At 77.2% G+C, this 14231-nt stretch overlaps 1 protein-coding gene across 1 annotated transcript in view; it reads left to right on the top strand.

Moving 5' to 3' along the window:
- The window catches only part of POLA1 (DNA polymerase alpha 1, catalytic subunit), a 179539-nt gene that overhangs the window by 40771 nt on the left and 124537 nt on the right, over positions 1-14231 (top strand). The window contains exons 23-29 of the mRNA XM_029079578.1: positions 108-207; positions 2125-2231; positions 3710-3859; positions 4744-4866; positions 11642-11674; positions 12809-12901; positions 13703-13908. Coding sequence (XP_028935411.1) covers positions 108-207; positions 2125-2231; positions 3710-3859; positions 4744-4866; positions 11642-11674; positions 12809-12901; positions 13703-13908 — 812 coding nt within the window. The remainder of the gene's footprint in view (positions 1-107; positions 208-2124; positions 2232-3709; positions 3860-4743; positions 4867-11641; positions 11675-12808; positions 12902-13702; positions 13909-14231) is intronic.

Below are 14231 nucleotides of genomic sequence, written 5' to 3'. Positions count from 1 at the left end.
CTCTCCCCCGCCGGCTTTCGATGTCCCGGAAGAGGCCGGGGAGGGACGGGAAATAGCCCGGCGGATCTCGCCGACTGACCCCCGTTCCGATTTCGTCCCGGTTTCAGGGGGACGGAGAGGAAGACGTCGAAGGCGATCCCGGCCAGCCCGGAAAGGGACGTAAGAAAGCGGCCTACGCCGGCGGCCTGGTCTTGGATCCCAAAGTGGGTAAGACGCCGGGCCGGCGGAGGCTCCGCTCCGGGGAGGGCCTCCTCTCCGCCGGGCCGGGGGCGCGACGCCCTCCTCGTCGGCGTGACGCTCCGGCCCCGGGCTCTACCCGCTCGGCCCGTGCCGCCGCTTCGAAAACAGAGCGCTCGATGCGCGGCCGGTGCCGTACCGGGCTCCGACGCGGACGGGTCGATCGAGGCGGGCGTGGCCCTCGTCCCACGCGGGGCTCACGGTCTCGATCCCCGTCTTACGGATGACCCGGGCGGGGAGGCGGAGACGCGAAGCGACCGGCGCGGGGTCGGGCGGCGGCGGACGGGCGCGATCGGGGGCCCGGGCTCGCCCCGCCCGGGCCGCGTCCTCTCGCGTCTCTTGGGATCTCGCTTAGAGCTCGGCCCCGCGCCCGGTCCTCCTCCTCCTCCTCCTCCTCCCCGCCTCGGGGGACGGCGCCCCGCCGGGAGGAGCGACCCGACCGTTCTCCCGCGGGCCCCCCTTTCTCGGCGGCCGCCGCCTCCGCCGCGGTTCTCCCTCCCCGTGGCAACGCCCGCCGGGGCGCCGGAGGCCCGCGGGCCTCGCCCCCGTTTCACGGACGAGGCGACCGGGGCCCGGAGGGGCGACGCGTGGCCGGCGAGCGGCGGGGCCGGGATTAGAGGCCGGCGTTCCCCGGGACCCCGCGGGCGGCGTTCTCTCCGGCGTGCTTAACGGCGGCGGGGTCGGATGAGCGCTCGCCGGCGGGGCGTAGCGGGGCCCGGGGGTCGGGGGCGCCCGCGTCCCCGTCCCGGCTCCGCCGCGCGACCTCGGGCGGGTCGCCTCGCTCGGGCGCGCCGCTTCCCTCGTCCCCAACGGGGAGCGAGCCCCGCGCGGGACGGGGACCGGGGCTTCCCCCGTTGGCCCGGCTCCACCGCGGCGCTCGGTCGAGCGTCCGGAGCGCGACGCGGACGGTCGCGATGATCGTCGCGGTGCTGGTCGAGCGCGCTCTCTGCGCCGGGCGCCGCTCCGAGCACCGGCACGGACCCGGGTCGGTCCCACCCCAGCGGACGGGTGTCGCGGGTGGCATTAGGACCGGGGTCCTTCCGACGCCCGGGCCCGGGCCCCCTCCGCCGAGCCTCGCAGGGAAACGCTCGCCCGGCCCCGCGATTATCATCGCCGCCGACAAAGCGTCGGGTACAGCGCTCCGCGTCACGCGGCCGGCCGGCGAGGCCCGTCGATCGATGGGGCGGAACTGTCGGGGGGAGGCTTGGGTCCCGGGGGGGGACACTGGGGCTTCTCGGTCGGCCGGGCAGACCCCTGATAACGATAACGATAATCGCGACGTCCCTTAGGCGCTTACTCCGCGCCGAGCGCCGGCGCGGGGGTACGGGCAGACCGGGTCGGCCGCGGTCCCCGTTGGTCCATCCGGCCGGGCTTACCGGGCGCCCGCGGAGCGCCGTAGCCAGCGCTCGGCGAGCGGGACGGGGCCGGCCGGCTCTCCACGGGGCTCGCGGTCTCGGTCCCCGTCTTCCCGACGCGGGAACGGAGGCCCGGAGGAGTGAGGCCACCTGCCCGGGGTCACGCGGCGGGCGGGCGGGCGGGCGGGCGGCCGAGCCGGGGTCGGAACCCACCACCCCGCCCCGGCCCTCCCGCCCCTCGGGCCCGAGATCGGAAGCTCCCGGGCTTGCGTCTGGACTCGGCCGGGCGCTCGGCGCCCCGGCGGACGCCTCCGCCGACGAGGCCCACTCTGTCGCGTCGTCCTCCCCCGGGCGCCCCGCGCCCGGCGAGCGCCGGGCGGGCGCGGCCGCCGCCGACGGGGCGACTCCCGTCGCCTCGCCCTCTCCCCGGCGTCCGGCACGGCGCCCCGCGCGCGGCAGGCGCTCGGGAGAGGCGACGGAACGGGCGGACGGACGGGGCGAGGACCGACCCCTTTTCCCCTTCCCCCTCCAGGCTTCTACGACAAGTTCGTCTTGCTCCTCGACTTCAACAGCCTGTACCCCTCCATCATCCAGGAGTTCAACATCTGCTTCACCACGGTGCAGAGGGTCGCCGCCGAGGTCCGTCCGTCGCCCCCGGCCTCCCCGGCCCGCCCCCCGACCTCGGGGACGGGACGGCCCGCGTCCTCGCGCCCGGCTCCGGGGTGCGCGTCGACGGCCTCCCGGGGGGTCGCGATGATCGTCGGGACGCCCGTCGGGCGCCCGCTCCGGGCGGGGTGTCGACTTCTCCCTTACGGCGGGGGGGGGGCGCGGGCGAAGATCCGGTCGGGATCCGGGTCCGCGGCCTTTTGAGGGACGATGGCGATAACGTCGGTACCTGTTGAGCGCTCACTACGTGCGGAGCACCGTTCCGAGCGCCGGGGGGAGACCCGGGGGAATCGGGTCGGCCCACGTGGGGCTCGCGGTCTCCGTCCCCGTTCGGCGGACGAGGTGACCGGGGCCCGGAGAGGCGGAGCGACCCGCCCCCCGGTCGCGCGGCCGGCGGGGCCGGGATTCGAACCCGTGACCTCCGACTCCCAAGCCCGCGCTCCTCCCGCCGCGCCGCGCCGCGTCTCCGACGTCCGTGACGTCGCCGTTATCGGCGACCTCCGGCACCGCTGACGACGGTCCGGTGCGATGATCCGGCGACGTCCGACGATGACGGTCACGGTACCCGTCGAGCACCATCCCGGGCGCCGGGGCGGACGCGGGGGTCGCCGGGCCGTCCCCCGTGGGGCTCCCCGTCCCCGTCTCCCGGACGAGGTCGCCGAGGCCCCGCCGAGCGAGACGCGCCCCGGGTCGCGCGCCCGGGCCGAGGCCGCCGCGCCGGGTCGCGTCGGGCGGCCGGGAGGGGCCCGGCGGCGGGGAGGGGGATCGGGCCGGGGGCCCGGCCGGCCCCTCTCCCGTCCAGCGGGCGCTAACTGCGCCCGGGGCGCCGCGGCCCCGGCCCCGGGCGGGCCTCCGGTCTCGGGGGAAGACGGCGGTCGCCGGCGGCGACCGAGCGCCCGATACGCGCGGGGCGCTCTGCCGAGCGCCCGGGGCGGGGCGGGGAGACAGTCGACCGAGGTGCCGGGCGCGGCGACGACGGGGGATCGACGCCCGGCCGCGTCGGGGAGGCGGTAGGGCCGCGGGGACGGTCCGCGAGGCGAGCCGGGCGGCCGGCGGGCGGCTCCGGGCTCACGGCCGGGGGGAGACGCGTCGGGGCCGCGAGGGGAGGAGCGCGGCAAGAGGCCGGGCCCGGGGGTCGGAGCTCACGGGTCCCGGGGACCGCGGGCGAGCCGCTCGGCTTCCCCGGGCCTCGGTCACCTCATCCGTCAGACGGGGACGAAGACCGTGAGCCCGACGGCCCCCGGCGGGCGCGTGACGGACGGCGTCCCGCCCTCCGGCGGAAGGGTCCCCAGCCGGTCTCGCGTCGGCGTCCGGGAGCTCGGCTCCGGCGACCCCCCCCCCCCCCCGGGTGTCGGTCCTCGCCCGAGCGCCCGGCGGCTACGGCGGCACGGGCGGCCCGCCGGACGGAGGGGCGGACGGAGGCGGTGAACCGGTGTCCGTCCCTCTGCCAGGACGGGGACCCGGAAGAGGTCCCGGAGCTACCGGATCCGGATCTCGAGATGGGCATTCTGCCCCGGGAGATCAGGAAGCTGGTCGAGAGGAGGCGGCAAGTCAAGCAGCTGATGAAGCGGCAGGATTTGAACCCGGACCTCCTCTTACAGGTGAGCCTCGGCCGGTCACGCGGGCCCCGGGCCCCCGCCTCCGCCCTCTCCCCTCCCCCCCCCCGGCGTCGACGCCTCGCCGACGGCCCGCCTCCTCCGAGAGGCCTCCCGCGACCGTCCGCCCCCCCCCCCGCTCTCCCCCGCGTCGCCTCGACCTCCCCCCCCCGTCCCTGCCCCCGCCGCGGCCCCACGGCGCGCGTCCGCGCGTCTCGCGGTCCTTCGTTGGACGGTGTCTTCCGAGCGCCGGACCGAACGCTCAAAGCGGAGGCGTCGGCCGAGCGCTTGCCACGTGCCGAGCGCCCCCCCGGGCGCCGGGTCGGACGCGGACGGATCGGGTCGTCCCGCGCGGGGCTCGGGGTCCCGCTCTCCGATCCGCGGTCGGACCCGGCCCCCCTCCGCCGCGCCGCGGGCCTCCGATCCGTCGGTTCCCGGCGCGTGCCGACGTCGCTCCGACCCGTCAGAGGCGCGGCGCGGCGGAGAGGGCCCCGGCCCGGGGGTCGGAGGTCGCGGGTCCGCGTCCCGGCGCCGCCCCCCGTCGGCCTCTGCGGGCCCCGGTTCCCTCGTCCGGCCGACGGGGACGAAGAGCGGGAGCCTCGCGGGGGACGGCCCGAGGCCCCCGTACGGCCCTCTGCGCGTAGGAAGCGCCCGGCGGGTGCCGACGCGGTCGTTAGCGGTCACGGCCCGGGCCGCCCGGCGGGGACGGCGAGGCGCCGCGGGGAGAGCTCTCCGAGGGGCGGGGGCCGGCCTCCGGCCGGTCGGCGTCGGGCGAGCGCCTCCCGCTCGTCGGACCGCGGCGCCCGGGAGAGGACCGTCTGGGTTCCCCGCCCGCGGCGAGCTCCCGTGGGTCTCCCGGGCGCCGACGCGGCCGTCCCGTGTCCCCGCAGTACGACATCCGGCAGAAGGCCCTGAAGCTGACGGCCAACAGCATGTACGGCTGCCTGGGGTTCCCCTACGGCCGGTTCTACGCCAAGCCCCTGGCCGCCCTGGTGACCTACAAAGGGAGAGAGGTACGGAGCCGGGCGCGCGCGCGGCCATCCCGACCCGGGAGGGGCCCCCCCCCCCGCTCCCGGGACGGTCCCCGGCGCCGCCGGGCTCGGCTGCGGGAGGGAGAGGCGAGCGGCGGGCCGCGAGGGCGGCGGGGGCGGGGGCTTCCCGACGCCGAGACGGTCCGGTCTCGGAAGCGACGACCCGGCGGCCGACGCGTCGGGGCGCCGGTCGTCGCTCCTCGGGTCGGACTCCCCTGACGTTCCTGCCGCGCCCGCGGGGTCTCGGGGGTCTTTTCCCGGCGGGGGGGTCGGGGGGGGGGGGGCGTCCCGCCCGGTCTCCCTCCGTCGAGAGGACGGGGTCGGGTCCGACCGGGGCCCGGGCCTTCGGCTCCGGTCGGGCCCCTTCGCGGCCGTCCCGGGGAGGGACCCCGACCCTCCCGCGGGGAGACGCTCGCTCCGGCCGCCTCCCCCCCGCCCCCGCCCTCCGGGCGCTCCCTCGGTTTTCCGATCCTCCCCGGCCGTGGAGGCGGCGCCGGATCCTCGGAGACGGTCGGGGGACGGGGTCCCCGCCGCCGCCCGCCCGCCGGCCGGCGTCCGGAGAACGGGGGCCGGGGGCCGGGAGCCCCGCGTGGGGCCACCCGATGGCCGTGCCTCCCCCGGCGCCGGGAACGGCGCCTTGCGCGTGGGGGGCGCTCGGCGGGGACGAACGAGAGGCCGGGCTCGGGACGCCCGGTACGGCGCTCCGCGCGCGGCGAGCGCTCGGTCAACGCGAGCGAACGAACCGACGGGTACCCCCGGCGCTCGGGACGGCGTCCGGCACGTGGCGAGCCCCCGACCGGTGCCGCCGCCGTCGTCGTCGTCGTCCGGAAGCCGCCGTTCCCTGCGGTCCGGGGTTGACGGGGGAAGGGGGACGGGACGGACGGGCCCTCCCTCGCCGGGCGGAGGGAACGGGGAGGGCGGGAGCCGCCGGCCCGGGACGGGACCGAGCTCCACCCGAAGACGGTCCGTCCCGCCGAGATCCCGCCGGGTCGCCGGCCCGGGTTGCCCGGCCGAGATGACGACGCTGATGCCGTTGGCGTCGGTTGCGCGCCTGCTAGGCGCCGGGCGCCGTTCCCGGCGCCGGGGCGGACGCGGGGCCGTCGGGTCGTCCCACGCGAGGCCCGCGGCCGATCCCCCGTCTGCCGGACGAGGTGACCGAGGCACGGAGAGGCGAAGCGACGGCTCGGCGTAGCGGGTGGGGCCCGGCCCCGGGCCTCGGAGGGTCGCGGGCGCCCGACGCCGCGGCGCCGGGCCTTCTAGGTGACGCGTCGACTCGGCGGGAGACCCCGAGGCGCGGAGACGACGCGGGCGCCGCCCGAGACGTTGCGGGAGAGACGGGACGCGCGGGGAGCGGCGGCGGCCGGGTTGAGAGAGGCCGCCTCGGAGCCCCGGCGTCTTCATCGGAGCGAACCCGACGACGGGATTTCTCCTCCCCCTCCTCCGTGAATCGTCGCGCGGGAGCGCGGGTTCCCCTTCGTCCGAACGGACGGCTCCCGCGTCCGTTCCTCTTCCTGGCTCGGGGGGGTGCCTTTGCCTCGCGTCCTTCGTCTTGAGATCCTTCGGAGAGCCTCCCCCCGGGCGAGGCGAAACGGGGGCGCCGGACGCGGCGCGCGAGCTCTCCGCCCGGCGGCGGGGAGCCGGTCACCGCCGCCGGGTAGGAGCGGCGGGGCTCGGCGGAGAGGGAGGGCCCGGGGGTCGGGGGTCGCGGGTTCGGATCCCGGCCCCGCCGGCCCTGCGACCGCGGGCGCGTCGCCGCGCTTCTCCGGGCCTCGGTTCCCCCGTCTGTGACGTGGGGATCGACCGCGGGCCTCGCGGGGGACGGCCCGACGACCCCGTGTCTCCCCCGGCGCTCGGGACGGTGCCCGGCACGTGGCGGGCCCTTGACGGACGCCGACGTTACCACGGGAGCCGTTCCGCGCGGGATCGACGTGAGGCGACGGAGGCGGAGAGACCGGGTCGGCCGTTAAGGCCGGCTCGGTCGCTCAGGGCTCACTTGGTTCCCCTCCCGGGCTGTAAGAAACGTAATCCGGGGACCCCCGGATGTCACCCGTCCGCCTGGGTTCCCGTCCCTTTTCGGAAAGAAGGGGCGGGGCGGACGCGACGGCCCCGCGGATCGGCCGGTCGTACCTACTGAGCGCTTAGCGGGTGCGGAGCACCGTGCTACTACCGATGACAACGCCGAGGTTCGCCGAGCGTCTGCCGCGCGCGGGGCGCCGTGGCGAGCGCCGGGGGAGATGCGGGGCCTCCGGGTCGGCCCCCGTGAGGCTCACGGTTCTGATCCCCGTTTCACGGAGGAGGGGACGGCGGCGCGGGGAGGCGGAGCGACCCGCCCGCGGTCGCCCGGCGGCGGCAGCCGGGACCCGGGCCCGTGACCTCCCGCTCCCGAGCCCGGGCCCTTTCCGCCGGGTCGCGCGGCCGAGCCCCCGGCGGCGTGAGGGACGCGTCTCCCCGTCCGCGGGGGGCTCGCGGTCCGTCTTCGGCGGACGTCCGTCGGGTCGGAGGCGCGGAGGGGAAGGGGCGGGAGGGAGTCTCCGGGCGCGGGAACCGGCCGGGTCCGAGGCCGCCGCGCCCCCCCCCCGCCCCTCTCCGAACCGACCCGGGCCGGCCGGGCGCCGGGACGGGACGCGGACCCCCGACGGGGAGGCCGGCGGGCCAAAGAATGCGAATTCGATGTCGGAGGAGGGGAGGGAGGGGGATCCCCGGCCTCGTCCCCCAATTCCGTCGTCAGCCCGTGGCCCGCCGGAGGACGGAGAGGCGGCGGCGGGGTCCCGCCCGGGCGCCGCCTCTGGCCCCCGGGCCTTTCCGCGCCACGGGACCGGCTCTCTCCGAAAGGACCGCCGAGGCGGGGGGCGGGCGGGGAACCGCGGGCCCCGGGGCGGGGGGGGACGGCCAGCGCGGGGGGAGCCGGCGTCCCTCCCTCCCTCCCTCTCTCGGCCGAGGAGGGGGCGGGTTCGGGGCCGGCGGACCGGGCCCCGGGGGAGGTCGGCGGGCCGGACGCGCCGAGCGCTCGCCGTGCGCGGGGCCCCCGGGACGGTCCGGCGTCCCGGCGCCACCGACCCGTTCCCCGCCCCCGGCGAGCTGACGGCCCAGAGGGGGAGAGGGACGCGGAGGGAGACGGGCGGCCCGGGGTTGCGGACGCGGCGGCCGCACGGAGGGGGCCCGCCGGCGGCGGTGGGCGCGGGCCTCGGCGGGTCGTAGCCCGCCCCGTTCCCTTAACGGTAATAATGGTGAGAATGGCGTCGGCATCCGTTAAGCGCTCCCTACGCGCGGAGCCCCGTCCTAAGCGCCGGGGTAGACGCGGGGGGGTCGGGTCGTCCCACGCGGGGCTCACGGTCTCGATCCCCATCTTACAGACGGGGGAACCGAGGCGCGGAGAAGCGAAGCGGCTCGCCCGCGGTCCCACGGCCGACGGGCGGCGGGGCCGGGATTCGAACCCGTGAGCCCCGACCCCGGAGCCCGTGCTCTTTCCACCGCGCCCCGCGCCTTAAACCGGCGATTCGCGCCCCGAAAGGCCGGGTCGGGGAGCCCGGGGGGGGGGGGCGGAGCCGCGGCGTTGGAAACGCCGGGCCCGGCTTCCGGCGCGTCGGAGGGCGAGGAGGAGGAGGGCGGGGGAGGAAGGGCCCCACGTAGATCACGTAGCCGTGAACCCGACGGGGCGGCTCTGTAAATCCCGCGACCGGAAGCCCTCCCCGTCCCCCCGGAGGCCCGGCGCGGGCTCCGTCCCGCCCTCGGAAGAGTCGTCCCCCCTCTCAGGCGGGGGGACCCGCCCGCACGGCGACGGCCCCGGAGCCCCGGCTCCGGAGGGCCCCGGATTCGGATCCCGGCCGGGCCGCCCGTCCGCCGCCGCGTGACCCCGGGCGAGTCCCACCGCTCCTCTGGGCCTCGCTCAAATGGGGACGAAGACGGCGAGCCCCACGGGGGACGACCCGATCGCCCTCTGTCTACCCCAGCGCCCGGGACGGCGCCCGGCGCGTAGTACGGAGTCCCGGCGTTGCCGTCGTCGTCCCCGTCACGCGGGTCGGCCCGACGGCGGCCGCGGAGGCGCGGCCGGCCCGACCGCCTGCTCTCGAGATGGGAGCGGCCCGACGACGGCGACCGTCGTGTCGTTGGTCCGGTCGCATCTATCGAGAGCTCACCGTGTGCGGGGCGCCGTCCTGAGCGCCCGGGAGGGGACGGCGCCGGGGTCAGACTCGAGGTAACGGGTCGGGAGCAGGGATCGTTCTCTCGCTCGCGGGGATCCGTTCAGTTAGGGAGATGATGAGTTCCCAGTCCCCGTGCCTCGGTCCTCCTTTTCAAACGGTGACGACGACGGTACTTGGTAAGGGGCGCCACGTGCCGGGCCCCGTTCTGAGCGGCGGGGGAGGTACGGGCCGACGGGGGTCGTCCCGCGTGGGGCTCACGGTCTCCGCCCCCGTCTTAGAGACGGGGGAGCCGGGGCCCAGAGAGGCGGCCCGCCCCCGGGCGCGCGCGGCCGACGGGCGGCGGAGCCGGGATCCGAACCCGCGACCCCCGACTCCCAAGCCCGGGCTCCGGCCGCCGCGCCGCGCCGGCATCCGTCGAGCGCTCGTTGGTGCGCCGAGCGCCGCTGGGAGCGCCGGGGAAGCCGCGAGGCGATGGGCTCGTCCCGCGGGGGGCCCCCGGTCTCCGTCCCCCTTTTCCAGATGAGGGGACCGAGGCCCAGGGAGGCGAAGCGGCTCGCCCCGGGTCCCCGCGGGACGTCCCGGGCCCGGTCAGAGGGGATGGGGTCCGGGCCCGGAAGCCGGCGGTCGCGGGTTCCGATCCCGGCGCCGCCGCCCGCGCTCCCCGACCCCCGCCCGCGAGGAGCTTCCGGTCGAGGGGGAGGGGGAGGCGGACGGCCGCGTGACCGCGGGCGGGTCGGTTCGCCTCTCTGCGCCTCGGTTCCCTCGTCTCTAAAACGGGGGCGAAGACCCGACCCCGGTTCCGAGTCCCCTTCCGATCCCGCCCCCCGGCCTCGGGTCGGGGGCTCGGGGCGGATTTTTCGGGTGACTTGAACCGCCCCTCCCCCGCCGTCGGGCGAAGCCGACGACCGTCGGCGGGATGGCGGCGCCGTCGTTCTTTTCAAGGGGGCGGGGCGGGCGGGAAAAGAGGAAGAGAAGGTCACGTCCGTTCCGGGTATCTTAACGGGGTCCCGTTAGAGCCGGGTCGCTGACCGAGACGTGGGCCCGGAGGGCCCTCGCCGAGCTCCGGAATTAAGAAGTCGGAGACGCGGCACGGCGTCGCCGGGGAGCCGGCGCGTGACGCGGACTCTCCCGGTCGGGGAGGTCATCGCGGCCGTCACGACCCGGCTCGCGGAGGGATTTAAAATCCCGTCCGGATGGCGGTAATAACCCCCTCGGCGAATTATCCCGAATAAAATCACGGAGGCGTTTTCTAGAACGGGCGTCGGATCACCGGACAGATCTGCTAATTAAATACCCCCTGTTCTGCCGCAGCTGACGTTACGGGGTAAGATCTCCAACGACCACCCTCGACGGCCGTACCTGGTTAAGGGAAAAATTAACCGCAGGGTTTCTTTTTCTCCCACTCGAAGTCGGCAGGTTCCCGAAGCGCGCCCGGGGAGCGGGGATCCCGTCGCCCGGCCGGCGGCGGGTAGACGGATGCGCGGGTGTCGCCGGGCCCCGCGCCCCCCCCCCCCGCCCCGGGCGCCCCCTCCGCCCTCTCCCCGCCGGGACGCCGCCGGCCGTCGGACCGCGCCGGGCGGGCCGGGTCGGACGCGGTCCCCCGTCGGGCCGCCTCGATCCCCGTTTCGGGGACGAGGGGACCGGGGCCCCGGGCCGCCGGGACCCGGGGCCCCCGCCTCGCGGGCCCGGGCGCCCTTCCCGTCGTCGGGCGGGGACCGTCGCGACCCGTCGCCCGGCCGTACGCTCGGGGCGGCCGGCGCGGTGCCCGGGGAGTCCGGCGCAACGATCTCTCCCGGGCCCCGGCGGTTCGCCGGGCCGCGCGGTCGGGGTCGGGGGGAGGCGGGGAGAAGAGGAGGAGGGCCGGAGACGGAGTCGAGAGGAGGCGGGGGAGAGAGCCGGGGGGGAGGGCCGGAGAGGCCTCCCGGGAAGGACGCGCGCCATCTGGGCTCGATCTCGCGCCCCCGAGGCCGGAGGCCCTCGCGGGGCCGAAACGGTCCCTCCCGCCTCCCAAGCGGCGCGGGACCCCGGGTTCCGTTCCCGGCGCCGCCGGCTCGCCCCCGCGAGAGTCACCTCGCCGGTCCGGGCCCGCCCCCTCGGGGGCGCCGGCCGGATGGGCCCGGGTCCGCGGCGCTCGCCGCGTGCGACGCCCTCGCCTCCGTCGCCGGGGAGCGGCGCGACGCAGCGGACGGGGGCCGCAGGGTCCCGGGTCCCCATCCCCGTCCCGCACGCGTCCGCCGGCGCGGCCTCTCCGGACCTCGGCGGCCCCGTGGGGCTCGAGACCGCGAGCCCCGCGTGGGACGGGGACCGCGTCCGGCCTCGTTCGCTCGAATCCACCCCGGTGCTCGGTGCGGTCCCCGGCACGTAGCGAGCGATGGGAAAACACCCTACTCGTTTCCGTCGCCGTGCCCGACGCGGCGTGAGCGCTCACCTCCTCTCTGCCGCGAGGTCACTCGGCTCCCCTCGCCTTCCCTCGTCGCGGTCACCGTCGACCCCGCGGCCTCGTTCCCTCCCGGGCGCTCGGGACGGGGCTCCGCGCGAAATGACCGCCCCCCCCCCCCCCCCCGATGGGATCCGACCGATGGACCTGACGTCGGTCTGTCGCTCTTTTCTCGCAGATTCTGATGCGCACCAAGGAGTTGGTGCAGAAGGTGAGCTTGACCGTCTCTCGTTTCGCCCCGCTCGGGCCTGTGCGGCCGGAGCTCCTCCGCGGCGGATCGGGGGCCTTTCCTTTTCCCGACGCCGATCCGACCGGGCCTCCGCCTGAAGCCCTGCGCGCGAGCGTTTCCGGCAGATCGGCGACGGCGCCCGTTAGAGTTTATTCCCCGGCCTTCGGCGCGTGCGGGTCCTGGCGTCGTCTGTTACGACCGTTGCTTCCGGCGCCTCTCGTACTCTCCTGAACGGCCCGACGCCGCTCAGGACGTCGCGATCGTTCTCCCCCTTTCGGAGGAGGAGGAGGCCGTCACGCTTCCCCTCTCGCCGCCGTAGCCGCCGAGCGGCCGGCGGCGGGGCCGGGGAGGGGGGCGCGAGCCCGTCTCCCCCCCCCCCCCCCCGATCCCTCCCGTCCCCCTGCTCTCGCTCCCTCGTCGGCCCCTCCCGCCCCCACCGGGGAGACGGAGAACAGGGGTCGTGTTCCGAATGTCAGGGAGCGCGCCCCACGTTCTGCGTCCCCTGAAGAGAGATCCGGCCGCTCGTCACGGCGTGGATATCGTCATTCGAATGGTACCCGTGAAGCGCTCCCCGGGTGCCGGGCGCCGTCCTAAGCGCCGGATTCGAAGGCTCGCCCTTCTTCCCCCCTCTGGAGCCCGGGGAGAGGGGCGCGACCCGGAGAGTCGATGGGTCCTCCCTTGTAGCCGGAGGGGGGACGGCGCCTCCGACGCCTATCTCTCCTCCGTCGGCCGGGGCCTATCCGTTGAGCCCTCGCCCCGGGCGCCGACCCTACGGTCCGGGAGCCCGGGCTCCGGAGTCAGAGGTCGCGGGGTCGGAGCCCGGCCCGGCCGCGCGACCCGGGGCGCGTCGCTTAACTTGTCGGCGCCTCGGTCGCCCGGTCCGGAGGACGGGGATCGAGACCGCGAGCCCCACGCGGGACGACCCCGTGTCTCCCCCAGCGCTTGGAACGGTGCTCGGCGCACAGTGAGCGCCTGACGGATACCGACATCGTCGGACGGGGAGACCCACGTGACCGGAAGTGGACGGAGGGCAGGCGGAGAGCGTCCCGGGCCGGAGGTCGGGGGGGGGGGGGGGTCGCGCTCTCGTCCCTCCTCACCCCTCCCGTCGTCCGGCAGATGAATCTGGAAGTGATCTACGGGGACACCGACTCCATCATGATCAACACCAACAGCGCCGACCTCGACGAGGTTTTCAAACTGGGAAATAAGGTGAGGCCCGGGAAGGGGAGAAGACCCGCTCTCCGGGAGAGGACGACGACGTCGACGGTACGCGTCGGGCGCCGCCGGGCCCCGTCCCCGGGGCCGCGGTAGGTCCGGGGCGGCCGGGCCGTCCCCCCGGGGGCTCGCGGTCTCGGTCCCCGTTCGACGGCCGAGGCGCAGAGGAGCTGGAGCGGCGCGCCCGAGGTCCCACGGCGGACGGAGCCGGGACGGGAACCCACGTCCTCCGACCCGCCCCCCCCCCTCCCCCCCGAGCCCCTCGCCGGCCCGGCCCGGGACGAACCCGGAGCCCGGAGGGGGAGACGGACGTCGATAGAGACGGATAGACGGGCGTGGCTCCGGAGGCGGCCCGAGGCCCGTCCGTTTCTCGTCCCGCGGCTGTGAAAGGAAGGCCCCGTCGGGTCGCCTAACCTCTCCGCGTCGCGCTCCGGTCGTTCGTCCCGTGGGGGGGTGGGGGGCGGCGAACGCCCGCTTGGATCACGGGCCCCCCCCCCCCCGGCGGCCGGGAACCCCGAGAAGCGGCGCGGCGTGGCGGACGGGGCCCGGGAGGCGGGAGGCCGTCCCGGCTCGGCCGCCCGGCCGCCGGGCGACCCCGGGAGGGCGGCTTGGCCGCCCCGGGCCTCGGCGTCCTCACGCGGAGGACGGGGAGGGAGGCCGGGGGCCCCCGCGGGGGACGGGGACCGCGTCCGGCCCGACGGGTCCGCGTCGAGCCCGGCGCCCGGTCGGGCGCTTGGCGGACGCCGTGGTCGGGCGGAGGCGCGGCGCCCTTCACCCCCGACGATCGGTCCTCAGGTGAAGAGCGAGGTGAACCGGCTGTACAGGCGGCTGGAGATCGACGTCGACGGCGTGTTCAAGTCCCTCCTCCTGCTGAAGAAGAAGAAGTACGCCGCCCTGGTGGTGGAGCCGACCGCCGACGGCCGGTACGCCACCAGGCGGGAGCTGAAGGGCCTGGACGTCGTCCGCCGCGACTGGTGCGACCTCGCCAAGGACGCCGGCAAGTGAGTGGGGCTCTGGGTCGCGCCCGGTCTCCCCTCCCGGCCCGAGGGCCCCCCGCCCCCCCCCCGCTCCGGGGGCGTCCGGGGAGAAGGCCCCGGGCGGGTCGCCCCTCCGAGCCTCGGTCCCCCCGTCTGCGAGACGGGGATCGACCGTGGGTGGGACGCCCCGGGGACCCCGTGTCTCCCCCGGCGCTCAGGACGGCGCCCCGCGCACGGTAAGCGCTCGGCGGACGCCGACGTGGTCGTGGGTTTCCCCGCCCCGTGCCGGGCGCCGTACTGGACGCCGGCGGGGAGGCGGACGGACGGGGTGGGACCCGGATCCGTCC

The sequence above is a fragment of the Ornithorhynchus anatinus genome, chromosome 15, assembly GCF_004115215.2.
Source record: "Ornithorhynchus anatinus isolate Pmale09 chromosome 15, mOrnAna1.pri.v4, whole genome shotgun sequence".
Taxonomy (NCBI): Eukaryota; Metazoa; Chordata; class Mammalia; order Monotremata; family Ornithorhynchidae; genus Ornithorhynchus; species Ornithorhynchus anatinus.
The sequence above is the reverse complement of the archived record's forward strand: the minus strand, read 5'-3'. Positions and strand labels throughout refer to the sequence as shown.